The following is a 16199-nucleotide window of genomic DNA, read 5'->3' on the forward strand; positions in this document are numbered from 1 at the left end:
CTGAGGGGGGGAGTGAGTGAGTGAGTGAGGGAGGGAGTGAGTGAGTGAGTGAGGGAGGGAGTGAGTGAGTGAGCGAGAAAATGAGTGAGGGAGGGAGGGAGCGAGCGAGCGAGTGAGGGAGCGAGCGAGTGAGGGAGCGAGTGAGCGAGTGAGGGAGGGAGCGAGTGAGGGAGCGAGCAAGCGAGTGAGGGAGGGAGGGAGGGAGGGAGGGAGGGAGGCAGGGAGGGAGGGAGGCAGGGAGTGGGTGAGTGAGGGAGGGAGCGAGTGAGTGAGGGAGGGAGGGAGCGAGTGAGGGAGCGAGTGAGTGAGGGAGCGAGCGAGGGAGGGAGGGAGGCAGGGAGGGAGGCAGGGAGGGAGGGAGTGGGTGAGTGGGTGGATGAGTGGGTGAGGGGGGGAGTGAGTGAGGGAGGGAGGGAGGGAGGGAGGGAGGGAGGAGGGAGTGAGGGAGTGGGTAAGGGGGTGAGTGAGGGAGTGGATGAGTGAGTGAGGGAGCGAGCGAGTGAGTGAGTGAGGGAGCGAGCGAGCGAGCAAGTGAGTGGGTGAGCGAGGGAGGGAGGGCGGGAGGGAGCGAGCGATCGAGTGAGTGAGTGAGGGAGGGAGGGAGGGAGGGAGGGAGGGAGGGAGTGGGTGAGTGAGTGAGTGAGTGGGTGGGGGAGGGAGCGAGGGAGGCAGGGAGGGAGGGAGTGAGTGAGTGAGTGGGTGAGTGGGTGGATGAGTGGGTGAGGGGGGAGTGAGTGAGGGAGGGAGGGAGGGAGGGAGTGAGGGAGTGGGTAAGGGGGTGAGTGAGGGAGTGGGTGAGTGAGGGAGCGAGGGATGGAGGGAGGGAGCGAGTGAGTGAGAGAGCGAGCGAGCGAGTGAGTGAGTGAGGGAGTGAGTGGGTGAGCGAGGGAGGGAGCGAGTGAGCGAGTGAGTGAGGGAGCGAGTGAGCGAGGGAGCGAGTGAGCGAGTGAGGGAGGGAGGGAGTGGGTGAGTGAGTGGGTGGCGGAGGGAGCGAGTGAGTGAGTGAGTGAGTGAGTGAGTGAGTGAGTGAGTGAGTGGGTGGGGGAGGGAGCGAGTGAGTGAGTGGGTAAGGGGGTGAGTGAGGGAGTGGGTGAGTGAGGGAGCGAGGGAGGGAGGGAGGGAGGGAGGGAGCGAGTGAGTGAGGGAGCGAGTGAGTGAGGGAGCGAGCGAGCGAGCAAGTGAGTGAGGGAGCGAGTGAGCGAGTGAGGGAGGGAGGGAGGGAGGGAGGGAGGGAGGGAGGGAGTGGGTGAGTGAGTGAGTGAGTGAGTGGGTGGGGGAGGGAGGGAGGGAGCGAGGGAGAGAGGGAGGGAGGGAGTGGGTGAGTGAGTGAGTGAGTGAGTGGGTGGAGGAGGGAGCGAGGGAGGGAGCGAGGGAGGGAGGGAGGGAGCGAGGGAGCAAGTGAGTGAGTGAGTGAGTGAGTGAGTGAGTGAGTGAGTGGAAATAAGCATATCCCACTGTAAATCAAGTAACACTATATTTTGTTGTTCTTTTCAGGATAGTGCGTTGGACCAATTCCTAAACAAGCTACCTGGTGTTATGGAACGACTTAACACTGAAAACAACGTCAAGGTAACTTCATTTCCTGCCTGATTGCTGTCATTCAAAAACGACCCACACCACAAAACACGTCAAGGACACAGACGTGCAAACTTGCAGTAAACCTTTAATCTGACTGATTTTATGTGTTTTTGTTCTTCTGCTGCCTGCAGGTGTGGTTCAATAACAAAGGCTGGCATGTTATGGTGTCATTCGTTAATGTGATGAGCAACGGCCTTCTCAGAGCCGGCTTACCTCGCGGTCCGCAGAGACAAAGACATGGTATCACCGTCTATAATCACCCTTTGAATCTCACCAAGGAGCAGCTTAGCCAAGTAGCCATGTGAGTACTCTACAACTTGATGCAAATAGGCAGGGATTTATTTATTTATTCCCTTTTGATTGGCAGGAATAAATAAAGAGAATTCATTCATTCATTCATTTTCTACCGCTTTTTCCTCACGAGGGTCGCGGGGGGTGCTGGAGCCTATCCCAGCTGTCTTGGGGCGAGAGGCGGGGTACACCCTGGACTGGTGGCCAGCCAATCACAGGGCACATATAGACAAACAACCATTCACACTCACATTCATACCTATGGACAATTTGGAGTGGCCAATTAACCTAGCATGACCGAGGGTGGAATTGAATCGGGTTTTCTAGCTGTGAGGCCTGTGTGCTAACCACCCGTCCTCTGTGCAGCCCTGGTTCAGTATATTTTATATTTTAGTATCAAAATAGTCATGCCAAAATGTTGTGTTGCTGCTGGATGTTCACAGTATCTGAGTGATACTGTTTGTGGGGGTGCTGGAGCCTATCCCAGCTGTCTTCGGGCAAGAGAGGCAGGGTACACCCTGGACTGGTGGCCAGCCAATCACAGGGCACATATAGACAAACAACCATTCACACTCACATTCATACCTATGGACAATTTGGAGTCGCTAATTAACCTAGCATGTTTTTGGAATGTGGGAGGAAACCGGAGTACCCGGAGAAAACCCACGCATGCACGGGGAGAACATGCAAACTCCACACAGAGATAGCCGAGGATGGAATTGAACTTGGGTCTCCTAGCTGTGAGGCCTGTGTGCTAACCACCCAGCCTCTGTGCAGCCCTGGTTCAGTATATTTTCCATCAAAATAGTAGTCATGCCAAAATGTTGTGTTGCTGCTGGATGTTCACAGTATCCGAGTGATACTGTCGTGGGGGTGCTGGAGCCTATCCCAGCTGTCTTCGGGCAAGCGAGGCGGGGTACACCCTGGACTGGTGGCCAGCCAATCACAGGGCACATATAGACAACCAATATAATATATATAATATAGTATAATGTATCTCATTTGTTATTATTGTCTTTCCTTTCATCAGGAAGACAACAGCGGTGGACCTCGTTATTTCCATCTGCGTGATATTTGCAATGTCGTTGGTGCCGGCCAGCTTTATCCTTTTCCTGATTGAGGAGCGAGCCCGTAAAGCCAAACACCTCCAGTTTGTCAGTGGTGTCAAACCAGTTCTCTACTGGGTGACCAACTTCTCCTGGGACATGGTCAGTAAACACAGTAAATACTTTTTTGTCCATATAATTAATACTTCCTGCGTGGCCATTGGCTCATGAATGTAACATTACTGACACCTAGTGAACAGTGTAGGATACTACATGTTTTATTTAGCCATTTTTAGGCTTGAAAATGTTTAATTTAGTTTTTGTTTTTTTATAATAACTTAAAAGAAAGTAATTAATCAATAAAAAAATGGTGATAGTCTGAAGCCACACATGGCATCCCGGGGACAATTTTCCGTAGTAAGAAATTGTAAGTGTGTGATGTTTTACAGCATTTTTACAAAAACTATAATATAATATAGCATAGAATAGCGTATTAATATATTATATTAATAATATAACATAATATAATATTATATCAACATATAATATATGTAATTGTCCATAGGTATGAATGTGAGTGTGAATTATATATTAATATAATATAGCATAGCATATTAATATATTATATAATATATTAATATTATATTAATAATATAATATATATAATATAATATTATTTTATAGGTATATAATATATAATATAATAATTATAATATTATATTATATCAACATATAATATATGTAATTGTCCATAGGTATGAATGTGAGTGTGAATTATATATTAATATAATATAATATAGCGTAGCGTAGCATAGCATATTAATATATTATATAATATATTAATATTAATATTATATTAATAATATAATATATATAATATTATTTTATAGTTATATAATATATTAATATAGTATATAATATATAGTATAATAATTATAATATTATATTATATTATATCAACATATAATATATGTAATTGTCCATGGGTATGAATGTGAGTGTGAATTAGATATAATATAATATAATATAATATAATATAGCATATCATAGCATATTAATATATTATATAATAATATTAATATTATATAAATCATGTAATATATATAATATAACATTATTTTATAGTTATATTATATAATATATTAATATAGTATATAATATATAATATAATAATAATCTTATATTATATCAACATATAATATATGTAATTGTCCATAAGTGTGAATGTGAGTGTGAATTTAATTTAATTTAATTTAATTTAATTTAATTTAATTTAATTTAATTTAATTTAATTTAATTTAATTTAATTTAACATTACATATTACATAATATTATATTATGTTATATTATATTGTAGTATATTCTAGTATATTATATTATACATTACATATTACATATAATGTAATGTAACGTAACGTAACTTGGGTCTGCAGGTCTCCCCCTTCTCCCCTAAAAACTGCTCCAAAAATTCAGTCCAATAACTGTGCAATAACCATGCAATAAACTGCAAGAACCATGTGACTTATAGTATATAACTGTATATACGTACATTCTGATTTGTATTACCCTGTTTTAAGCAATCTGCATCCCACATGAAAGTTTTTGGTATTTTATCCTGGTTTCAGCTGAACTACACGGTCCCGGCTGTCATGGTGGTGCTGATCTTCCTCTGCTTCCAGCAGCAGGCTTACGTCTCCAATAACAACCTGCCAGCTCTCATCTTGCTTCTCCTCTTCTATGGGTGCGTCCTGAGTCCTGAGTCCCCGCTGATCGATTTCCCATCATTAGAAATGCAAACATATTACTATATATTGGGGGCAACCATTGTTCTGATACCTCTCTCTCTATGCTATCAATGCTTATTTATGTTTTTGCTAATCTCATCACTCAGGTGGTCCATCACTCCTCTGATGTACCCAGCATCCTTTCTATTTAGCATCCCCAGCACGGCTTATGTTTTTTTGACGTGCATCAACCTCTTCATCGGAATCAATGGCAGCATTGCAACATTTGTTCTGGAATTGTTTGAAGATGAGGTAAAATGAACTTTTTCACACCACAATTAAACATTGGTCCGCAAAAAAATAATAGATGTTACTAATGTTGTAGTAACGCTGAAATGCTAAGGTACTCGCCATTGAGAGACATGTCTTTTCTTGAGAAACGGATCGTATTCAGGCTGTATGTTGAAAGCAGACATTTTAAAAACATAAATAACCGTTTATCAACTCCTAGTTCAACTCTCAGCTCGCGGAACAAACCGAAAGTCCTTCTAAGCACTCTAGAGCAGGGGTCTCAAACTCAATTTACTTGGGGGCCACTGGAGCTAGGGTCTGGGCGAGGCTGGGCTGCATCAGGTTTTCCAAAAAAAACCCCAAAAAACGCATTTATTAAAAACAGAAAAATGAATAAACTTTGCTTTTGTTCCGATTTTCTACAATAAAAGCTCTGATAAAACATTCCACTGTTCTCAAATATCTTAATTTTTATTTTTCTACACAAAATAACATGAAAAATAAACAAATCAAGAATAAAAAAAATCAATCAAACAGTAATAAATAAATATAATAATAATAATAAAAAACACCAAATTATAAAAACTTAAGAAACCACATATAGTTGGTGGGTAGACAAATTCTTTTTTTTCAGATTAAAATGAACAAAGCATTATTAGAGCCCTGTAGACATGACAAAACACGACTATAGTCACATTTATACTCTTTTTATTTACAACATATTGCGCAACTGCAGGGTCTTGAGACACATGCTAACTCGCAAACTAGAGAGCTAGCGACCTAAACGGTAGCCTTCAAGTTATTTCCTTTCAACTTAAATAGCCAAAAACTTACCACTTCCACACAGATAGGGAGGATAACTATTAACAGTTATTTAACCTTTAACATGAACATGAATCAAACGTAATAATTTTTTCTGGGTACATGATACCATACAGAATCGATATCGAACTTGCGCAGGCCGCACTAACATGAAACTTTCATATCAAGGCGGGGGCCTCAAACTAGTGTCCTGCGGGCCACAATTGGCCTGTGGGCCGCGTGCTTGAGACCCCTGACCTAACCGGTAGCCTTTAAGTTATTTCCTTTAAACTTAAAAAAAAGCCAAAAACTTACCACTTCCACACGAATGGGGAGGATAACTATTAACAGTTATTTAACCTTTAACATGAACATGAATCAAACGTAATAATTTTTTCTGGGTACATGATACCATACAGCATCCATATCAAACTGACATTAAACTTTCATATCAAGGCGGGGGCCTCAAACTAGTGTCATGCGGGCCACATTTGCCCCGCGGGCCGCGTGTTTGAGACCTCTGCTCTCGAGTGTGACCAACGACAGTGGAACTTTTTAGAGGGGGAGAAAGGGGGTCAAACCACCGTAATAATAGACCTGGTGACATCCATGTTTTAAATATTGTCTTGATTTGTTTGGATTTCTGCGTGATTGTGCCTTTCAACAGTATTTGAGGGAGGTGAACAAAGTCCTGAAGAAGATGTTCCTCATCTTCCCGCATTTCTGCTTGGGACGAGGACTCATCGACATGGCGAAGAGCCAAGCCATAGCTGACGCCCTTCAGAGACTGGGTACAACAACAACATAAAAATACGATTATTCATTTTCTACCGCTTATCCTCACTGGGGTCACGGGGGTGCTGGAGCCTATCCCAGCTGCCTTCAGGCGAGCGCGGCGGGGTACACCCTGGACTGGTGGCCAGCCAGCCAATCACAGGGCATATATAGACAAACAACCATTCACACTCACATTCATACCTATGGACAATTTGGAGTCGCTAATTAACCTAGCATGTTTTTGGAATGTGGGAGGAAACCGGAGTACCCGGAGAAAACCCACGCATGCACGGGGAAAACATGGCCGAGGATGGAATTGAACTCGGGTCTCCTAGCTGTGAAGCCTGTGTGCTAACCACTCGTCCGCTGTGCATCCCTTGTTCAGTATATTTTTCATCAAAATAGTAGTTATGCCAAAATGTCGTGTTGCTGCTGGATGTTCACAGTATCCGAGTGATACTGTCGTGGGGGTGCTGGAGCCTATCCCAGCTGCCTTCAAGCGAGAGAGTCGGGGTGCATCCTGGACTGGTGGCCAGCCAGCCAATCACAGGGCATATATAGACAAACAACCATTCACACTCACATTCATACCTATGGACAATTTGGAGTCGCTAATTAACCTAGCATGTTTTTGGAATGTGGGAGGAAACCGGAGTACCCGGAGAAAACCCACGCATGCACGGGGAAAACATGGCCGAGGATGGAATTGAACTCGGGTCTCCTAGCTGTGAAGCCTGTGTGCTAACCACTCGTCCGCTGTGCATCCCTTGTTCAGTATATTTTTCATCAAAATAGTAGTTATGCCAAAATGTCGTGTTGCTGCTGGATGTTCACAGTATCCGAGTGATACTGTCGTGGGGGTGCTGGAGCCTATCCCAGCTGCCTTCAAGCGAGAGAGTCGGGGTGCATCCTGGACTGGTGGCCAGCCAGCCAATCACAGGGCATATATAGACAAACAACCATTCACACTCACATTCATACCTATGGACAATTTGGAGTCGCTAATTAACCTAGCATGTTTTTGGAATGTGGGAGGAAACCCACGCATGCACGGGGAGAACATGCAAACTCCACACAGAGATGACCGAGGGTGGAATTGAACTTGGGTCTCCTAGCTGCGAGGCCTGTGTGGTTAAAAATTATTGAAACATTTAAATCTGAGATTGACCATACACAGGATGATGACCCCTGCTCTACTTAGTTTGGTATATATAAAACAACATACATGATATTTGATATGTTTTTTGAATATTATTATGTGACTATCCTTCCTTCAGGCACCATGCATACCCCTGACCCTTTACAGTGGGACATTGTCGGGAAGAACCTCTTCGCTATGGCCGCAGACGGTCTTTTCTTCTTTATTTTCACCGTACTGCTACAATACAAGTTCTTCATGTGCTGCAGGTACATCCGTAAACACATTTGTTTATTTCCTTTAATTGTAAGAATCCCATCAAAAGAGTTCTGGTGTGTCTTTTATGTGTCTAGACCATGGTGGCTCGTGTCTGACGTACCTCCTCTCGGCCCAGAAGATGAAGACGTAGCCAAGGAGAGACAGAGGGTCAAAAGCGGCAAAGCGGATACCGACATCCTGACCATCATGGACCTCAGCAAAGTACATAAATTACCGTGTTACGGCAAACACTTATGTACAAATTTAACATGTATGGGGTTGTCCGTGTTGAAGTTACATATTGTGGACATTTTGTGGAGAGATATTCATAACTGTATGAAATTATGCTGACACTGATACTTCTTTCAGGTGTATAAAGCTGGCAGGAAGCCGGCAGTGAATCGTCTCTGTCTGGGAATTCCTCGTGGCGAGGTGAGGAATATTCTACCAACTGATCCAAAGCAACCAACCACAACATTATGACATCTTTTATTCATTCATTTTCTACCACTTAACCTCACTGGAGGATGCTGGAGCCTATCCCAGCTGTCTTCAGGCGAGAGGCGGGGTACACACTGGACATATAGACAAACAACCATTCACACTCACATTCATACCTATGGACAATTTGGAGTCGCTAATTAACCTAGCATGTTTTTGGAATGTGTGAGGAAACCGGAAAACCCGGAGAAAACCCACGCATGCACGGGGAGAACATGCAAACTCCACACAGAGAGATGGCCAAGGGTGGGGAAAGACAAAATAAGAAGCCAAAAAGTTACCACTTCCACACAAAATAGGAGGAGAACTCATTCATTAATTCATTTTTGACCGCTTTTCCTCACAAGGGTCGCTGGAGCCTATCCCAGCTGTCTTTGGGCGAGAGAGGCGGGGTACACCCTGGACTGGTGACCAGCCAATCACAGGGCACATATAGACAAACAACCATTCACACTCACATTCATACCTATGGACAATTTGGAGTCGCTAATTAACGTAGCATGCTTTTGGAATGTGGGAGGAAACCGGAGTACCCGGAGAAAACCCACACATGCACGGGGAGAACATGCAAACTCCACACAGAGATGGCCGAGGGTGGGGAAAGACAAAATAAGAAGCCAAAAAGTTACCACTTCCACACAAAATAGGAGGAGAACTCATTCATTCATCCATTTTTGACCGCTTTTCCTCACGAGGGTCGCGGGGGTTGCTGGAGCCTATCCCAGCTGTCTTTGGGCGAGAGAGGCGGGGTACACCCTGGACTGGTGGCCAGCCAATCACAGGACACATATAGACAAACAACCATTCACACTCACATTCATACCTATGGACAATTTGGAGTCGCTAATTAACGTAGCATGCTTTTGGAATGTGGGAGGAAACCGGAGTACCCGGAGAAAACCCACGCATGCACGGGGAGAACATGCAAACTCCACACAGAGATGGCCGAGGGTGGGGAAAGACAAAATAAGAAGCCAAAAAGTTACCACTTCCACATAAAATAGGAGGAGAACTCATTCATTCATCCATTTTTGACCGCTTTTCCTCACGAGGGTCGCAGGGGGTGCTGGAGCCTATCCCAGCTGTCTTCGGGCGAGAGAGGCAGGGTTCACCCTGGACTGGTGGCCAGCCAATCACAGGGCACATATAGACAAACAACCATTCACACTCAAATTCATACCCATTATTATCTTTGCTAAGGATGACTTACAGTACTTATTTACTTACGGACAGTACTGATTGCAAGTGTATTACATTAACTAGTATGTACCACTAGTATGAGCTGTACGGAATGGCCTTTATTGTCATTATACAAGATGTACAACGAGATCTCCTTTCAGTGCAATAGTAAAATAATAGTAAAAATAATATATTAATAATAGTAAAAAAAAATAGTAAAATTAAAAAAGTATACAAAAAGTAAAAAAAAAAGACAGTTTAACAAGATATATACAAGATATCCAAGATCTACACATAATATTGCACAGGAGCAGATAATAATAATAATTAATAATAATAATAATAATAATAATAATAATAATAATAATAATAATAATAGTAAAATTAAAAAAGTATACAAAAAGTAAAAAAAGACAGTTTAACAAGATATATACAAGATATCCAAGATATACACATAATATTGCACAGGAGCAGATAATAATAATAATAATAATAATTAGTATATATTATAATTTAGTGCAAATAATGAATGTATCTTAGCGCAATAATGAATGGTGTATACAGTTGAGTAAAAGTCACATTTGAGTGTATTGATTTGTCAAATAAATATGTTTTCAAGGTAGTGATGGAAATATTGCACATTTGCATCAGACCGCATCAAATCACGTAATTTAATTTTACATTTTTTTTTTTTTTTTTTTACTAATTAAAACATTGACTTGTAAGTCATGTTTACCAGTTTGTATGTTAAAAGTTGAAATACTTAGAAAGCAACCGACAGGCCGGATTCAAACGCTTGATGGGCCGCATGTGGCCCTCGGGTTGTAGTTTTCCCACCCCTGTTATAGATTATTATTATTATTATCAATCTTATTTGTTTCTCCTGCAGTGTTTTGGCCTGCTTGGTGTCAACGGAGCAGGAAAGACATCAACGTTTAGCATGCTAACAGGAGACACACCCATCACTTCTGGAGAGGCTTTCCTCAACCACCACAGGTGCTCATTTTGTCCTTTTCTTCTGGAAGCCATCATCATCATCATCATCAAACCCATCAACATATACGAGATTCTTATGTTTTTTTTTAGTGTCCTGACCGAGATGGAGAAGGTTCACCAGATGATGGGCTACTGCCCGCAGTTTGACGCTATTTGTGACCTTCTGACTGGCATGGAGCATTTGGAGCTGTACGCGCGTCTGCGGGGGGTGCCTGAGGAGTCTGTCACCAAGGTAGCATCAACGCAGGTCACAGTTTGAAAAAACAGTATGAAGAAATCCCGCGTTAATTGGTTTGAATATGTAATTCCGCTAAATAGGTTTGCTTATTTATCAATTCAATGTTTTCAAAGAGGCTGCACAGTGGACAAGTGGTTAGCACACAGGCCTCACAGCTAGGAGACCCGAGATCAATTCCACCCTCGGCTATCTTTGCATGGGAGTTTGCATGTTTTTCCCGTGCATGCGTGGGTTTTCTCCGGGTACTCCAGTTTCCTCCCACATTCCAAAAAAAAACATGCTAGGTTAATTAGCGACTCCAAATTGTCCATAGGTATGAATGTGAGTGTGAATGGTTGTTTGTCTATATGTGCCCTGTGATTGGCTGGCCACCAGTCCAGGGTGTACCCCGCCTCTCTTGCCTGAAGACAGCTGGGATAGGCTCCAGCACCCCCGCGACCCTCGTGAGGAAAAGCGGGAGAAAATGAATGAATGAATGAATGAGTTCTCCTATTTTGTGTGGAAGTGGTAACTTTTTGGTTTCTTATTTTGTCTTTCCCCACCCTCGGCCATCTCTGTGTGGAGTTTGCATGTTCTCCCCGTGCATGCGTGGGTTTTCTCCGGGTACTCCAGTTTCCTCCCACATTCCAAAAACATGCTAGGTTAATTAGCGACTCCAAATTGTCCATAGGTATGAATGTGAGTGTGAATGGTTGTTTGTCTATATGTGCCCTGTGATTGGCTGGCCACCAGTCCAGGGTGTACCCCGCCTCTCTTGCCTGAAGACAGCTGGGATAGGCTCCAGCACCCCCACAAAAGTATCACTCGGATACTGTGAACATCCAGCAGCAACACAACATTTTGGCATGACTACTATTTTGATGAAAAATATACTGAACCAGGGCTGCACACAGGCCAGGTGGTTAGCACACAGGCTTCACAGCTAGGAAACCCAAATTCAATTCCATCCTCAGCCATCTCTTAGTGGAGTTTGCATGTTCTCCCCGTGCATGCGTGGGTTTTTTCCGGGTACTCCGGTTTCCTCCCACATTCCAAAAACATGCTAGGTTAATTAGCGACTCCAAATTGTCCATAGGTATGAATGTGAGTGTGAATGGTTGTTTGTCTATATGTGCCCTGTGATTGGCTGGCCAATCAGGGATTATCACTCAGCAGCATTGGACATTGTTTGTTGTGCTTCAGGTGGCCGGTTGGGGTGTGAAGACGCTGGGACTCAGCGAGTATGCCGAACAAGAGGCTTGGCGTTACAGTGGAGGCAACAAGAGAAAGCTTTCCACTGCCATCTCCTTGATTGGAGCTCCACCCGTCATATTTCTGGTAGGGATTGAATTGTGAATAACACTGATTTAAACAAATGTGGTTATGGTTTTATTTCATTTGAACATGCATCAGATTACAATTGAATGCATCCCATAATCAGTTCCCAGTTCCACATGTCCAAAAGGAGTAGGAAGAAGCAAAGCTTATTAAATCCTACCCCTCCATCTGGTACTTTTACAATCAGTAACTGTTACATTTGTTCACTTCCTGCCTTCCTAATATAATTTTAGTTTTTTTTTAATTAATTTTTTTATTATGATTTTTTTTAATTTATTTTTATTTTTTTTTGTCACATACAGAAGTACATGGTGATATTTATAGATTAAATATTTGTTAAACATTTTTTCACTTCCTGCCTTCCTAATATAATTTAAGTTTTTTTTAAATAAATGTTTTTAATTATTTTTATTCATTTTTAAAATTTATTTTTATTTTTGTAATTATTTGTTGTCATGTACCGAAGTACAAAGTGATATGTATTTTTATTATTTTTTTGTTTAATTTATTTTTATTATTTTTTGTCAAGTACAGAAGCACAAGGTGATATTTATAGATTAAATATTTGTTAAACATTTGTTCACTTCCTGCCTTCCTAATATAATTTAAGTTTTTTTTTAATTAATTTTTTAATTATTTTTTATAATTTTTTTGAAATCTATTTAAATTTTTTTAGTTATTTGTTGTCACATACATGTTGTCACGTACAAAGTGATATTTATTTTTATTATTTTTTATTTTTTTGTTTAATTTATTTTTATTATTTTTTGTCACGTACTGAAGTACAAGGTGATATTTATAGATTAAATACTTGTTAAACATTTGTTCACTTCCTGCCTTCCTGATATAATTTTTTTAAGTTAATTTTTAAATTTATTTTTAATTTAATTTTAAATTTTTATCTATTTTTTTGTCACGTACCGAAGTAAAAGGTGATATTTATAGATTAATTATTAAATATTTAATAGATTTGATCATTATTCAAATCTTCAACAATTTTGTGGAAATTGTGGCAATTATCAAAATTGCCAGGTAATAATAATAATAATAATAATAATAATAATAATAATAATAATAATAATAATTATTATTATTATTATTATTATTATTATTATTATTATCATTATTATTATTATTATTATTATTATTATTATTATTATTATTATTATTATTATTATTATTATTATTATTTTAAGTTTGTATATTGGAGTATGTCTTCGCACACCTTAAAAAAATCAAAAGTAAAATTGCCAGTATTGTCTCCCCTTACATTCGCAAAATATTATATTTGTGTGATTCTTGTCAGGATGAGCCCACCACTGGCATGGACCCAAAAGCTAAAAGGTTCCTGTGGAACTGCGTCCTCAGCGTCACCAAAGAGGGAAGGGCTGTGGTTCTGACCTCTCACAGGTAGAGGGTGCTGTTGCATACCAGACAAACACATCACAACACCACATAATAATGTCAAAGTCTAATTAGATATGTAATTGTGTTTATATTGCACTTGTATGGTCAGTATGGAGGAGTGTGAGGCTCTCTGCACCAGAATGGCCATCATGGTCAACGGCAGCTTCCGGTGTCTCGGCTCAGTGCAGCACTTGAAGAACAGGTAAGTGTGACCTGTACTTCAATCATTCATTTTCTACCGCTTATCCTCACGAGGGTCGTGGGGGTGCTGGAGCCTATCCGAGCAGTCTTCAGGCGAGAGGCGGGCTACACCCTGGACTGGTGGCCAGCCAATCACAGGGCACATATAGACAAACAACCATTCACACTCACATTCAATTTGGAGTCACCAATTAACCTAGCATATTTTTGGAATGTGGGAGGAAACCGGAGTACCCGGAGAAAGCCCACACATGCACGGGGAGAACATGCAAACTCCACACAGAGATGGCCGAGGGTGGAATCGAACCCTGGTCTCCTAGCTGTGAGGTCTGCGCGCTAACCACTCGTCCGCCGTGCCACCCACATTCACATATATGCGCACATTTATGCAAATATACATGTACAGTTTTCTTTTCTATCCCCTCCTGCTCCAAATTATCCGGCCACTCCAAATTAGCATAACAAAAGACATCATTCATTCATTTTCGACCGCTTTTTCCTCACGAGGGTCACGGGGGTGCTGGAGCCTATCCTAGACGTCTTCAAGCGAGAGGCGGGGTACACCCTGGACTGGTGGCCAGCCAGCCAATCACAGGGCACATATAGACAAACAACCATTCACACTCACATTCATACCTATGGACAATTTGGAGTCGCTAATTAACCTAGCATGTTTTTGGAATGTGGGAGGAAACCTGAGTACCCGGAGAAAACCCACGCATGCACGGGGAGAACATGCAAACTCCACACAGAGATGGCTGAGGATGGAATTTAACTCGGGTCTCCTTGCTGTGAAGCCTGTGTGCCAACCACCCGTCCACTGTGCAGCCCTGGTTCAGTATATTTTTCATCAAAATAGTAGTCATGCCAAAATGTTGTGTTGCTGCTGGATGTTCACAGTATCCGAGTGATACTGTCGTGGGGGTGCTGGAGCCTATCCCAGCTGACTTCAGACGAGAGAGGCGGGGTACACCCTGGACTGGTGGCCAGCCAATCACAGGGCACATATAGACAAACAACCATTCACACTCACATTCATACCTATGGACAATTTGAAGTCGCTAATTAACCTAGCATGTTTTTTCCCGGAGACTACATGCAAACTCCACACAGAGATGGCCGAGGGTGGAATCGAACCCAGAAGAAGAGCTAACAAATAACCTCACATTCTCCCCCACAAAACAGATTTGGCGACGGCTACACCATCATCCTCCATCTGACGGACAGGACATCAAACCCGGACTCCAGCCACATCCACAATTACATCACTCGCACCTTTCCCGCCGTTGAGCTGAAGGAGCAGCACCACAACGTGCTGCAGTACCAACTGCCCTCGCACGCCTGCTGCCTTGCTCGACTGTTTGACGGGCTGGCCAACCGCTACAAGGAGCTGGGAATTAGTGACTTCTCTGTTTCACAAACCACCCTAGACCAGGTGAGGACACGACACAAACACTAATGAGATCTATGACGGGGAACATACAGTAGTTCCGATTAGTGACAAGAGTATTTTGTATGGTTCTGAGCTGTGATTCAAGAGTTGGGCTCTAGGGGGCAGTGGTGTTTGCATGCTAGTTAAGAGAGAAGCGCTGCCAAGCCAGTTGACTGCATTGAAGTGTGGAGTTTAGTTTAGCCTGTGGCACGTTCTAAAACCCTTAACTCAGGGGTCTCAAACTCAATTTACTTGGGGGCCACTGGAGCTAGGGTCTGGGCGAGGCTGGGCTGCATCAGGTTTTCCGAAAAAAAAACAAAAACGCATTTATTAAAAACAGAAAAATGAATAAACTTTGCTTTGGTTTCGATTTTCTACAATAAAAGCTCTGATAAAACATTCCACTTTCTCAAATATCTTACTTTTTATTTTTCTAAACAAAATAAGATGAAAAATAAATCAATAAATCAATAATAAAGAAAATCAATCAATCAGTAATAAATAAATAAATATAATAATAATAAAAACTTAAGAAAGCACATATAGTTGGTGGGTAGACAAATTATTTTTTTCAGATTAAAATGAACAAAGCATTATTAGAGCCCTGTAGACATGACAAAACACGACTATAGTCACATTTATACTCTTTTTATTTACAACATATTGCGCAACTGCGGGGTCTTGAGACACATGCTAACTCGCAAACTAGAGAGCTAGCGACCTAAACGGTAGCCTTCAAGTTATTTCCTTTCAACTTAAATAGCCAAAAACTTACCACTTCCACATGGATAGGGAGGATAACTATTAACAGTTATTTAACCTTTAACATGAACATTAATCAAACGTAATAATTTTTTCTGGGTACATGATACCATACAGCATCCATATCAAACTTGCGCGGGCCTCAAACTAGTGTCCTGCGGGCCACATTTGGCCCGTGGGCCGCGTGTTTGAGACCCCTGCTCTAACATAAAAAAAAAACAGCAGCAAATAATGGAGTAATGGAGTAATTTTACAAGAATAA

At 41.8% G+C, this 16199-nt stretch overlaps 1 protein-coding gene across 8 annotated transcripts in view; it reads left to right on the top strand.

The window, feature by feature from the left end:
* Nucleotides 1–16199, top strand: part of abca7 (ATP-binding cassette, sub-family A (ABC1), member 7) — a 56639-nt gene that overhangs the window by 35848 nt on the left and 4592 nt on the right. For 4 of the 8 annotated variants that reach the window (XM_078790373.1, XM_078790377.1, XM_078790375.1 and 1 more), the window contains 14 exons: nucleotides 1495–1569; nucleotides 1710–1879; nucleotides 2900–3077; nucleotides 4541–4656; nucleotides 4807–4951; nucleotides 6399–6522; nucleotides 7786–7915; nucleotides 8000–8126; nucleotides 8274–8336; nucleotides 10474–10812; nucleotides 12001–12135; nucleotides 13442–13545; nucleotides 13652–13744; nucleotides 14929–15178. In XM_078790373.1, the coding sequence (XP_078646499.1) occupies nucleotides 1495–1569; nucleotides 1710–1879; nucleotides 2900–3077; nucleotides 4541–4656; nucleotides 4807–4951; nucleotides 6399–6522; nucleotides 7786–7915; nucleotides 8000–8126; nucleotides 8274–8336; nucleotides 10474–10812; nucleotides 12001–12135; nucleotides 13442–13545; nucleotides 13652–13744; nucleotides 14929–15178 (2049 nt within the window). Of the gene's footprint in view, nucleotides 1–1494; nucleotides 1570–1709; nucleotides 1880–2899; nucleotides 3078–4540; nucleotides 4657–4806; nucleotides 4952–6398; nucleotides 6523–7785; nucleotides 8127–8273; nucleotides 8337–10473; nucleotides 10813–12000; nucleotides 12136–13441; nucleotides 13546–13651; nucleotides 13745–14928; nucleotides 15179–16199 lie in introns of all 8 variants that reach the window. The other 4 variants (XR_013627309.1, XM_078790378.1, XM_078790376.1 and 1 more) reach the window with 3 other exon arrangements.

This window comes from Doryrhamphus excisus, linkage group LG4 (assembly GCF_037039965.1).
Source record: "Doryrhamphus excisus strain RoL-2023G ecotype Guam linkage group LG4, RoL_Dexc_Guam_v1.1, whole genome shotgun sequence".
NCBI classification, from domain to species: domain Eukaryota; kingdom Metazoa; phylum Chordata; class Actinopteri; order Syngnathiformes; family Syngnathidae; genus Doryrhamphus; species Doryrhamphus excisus.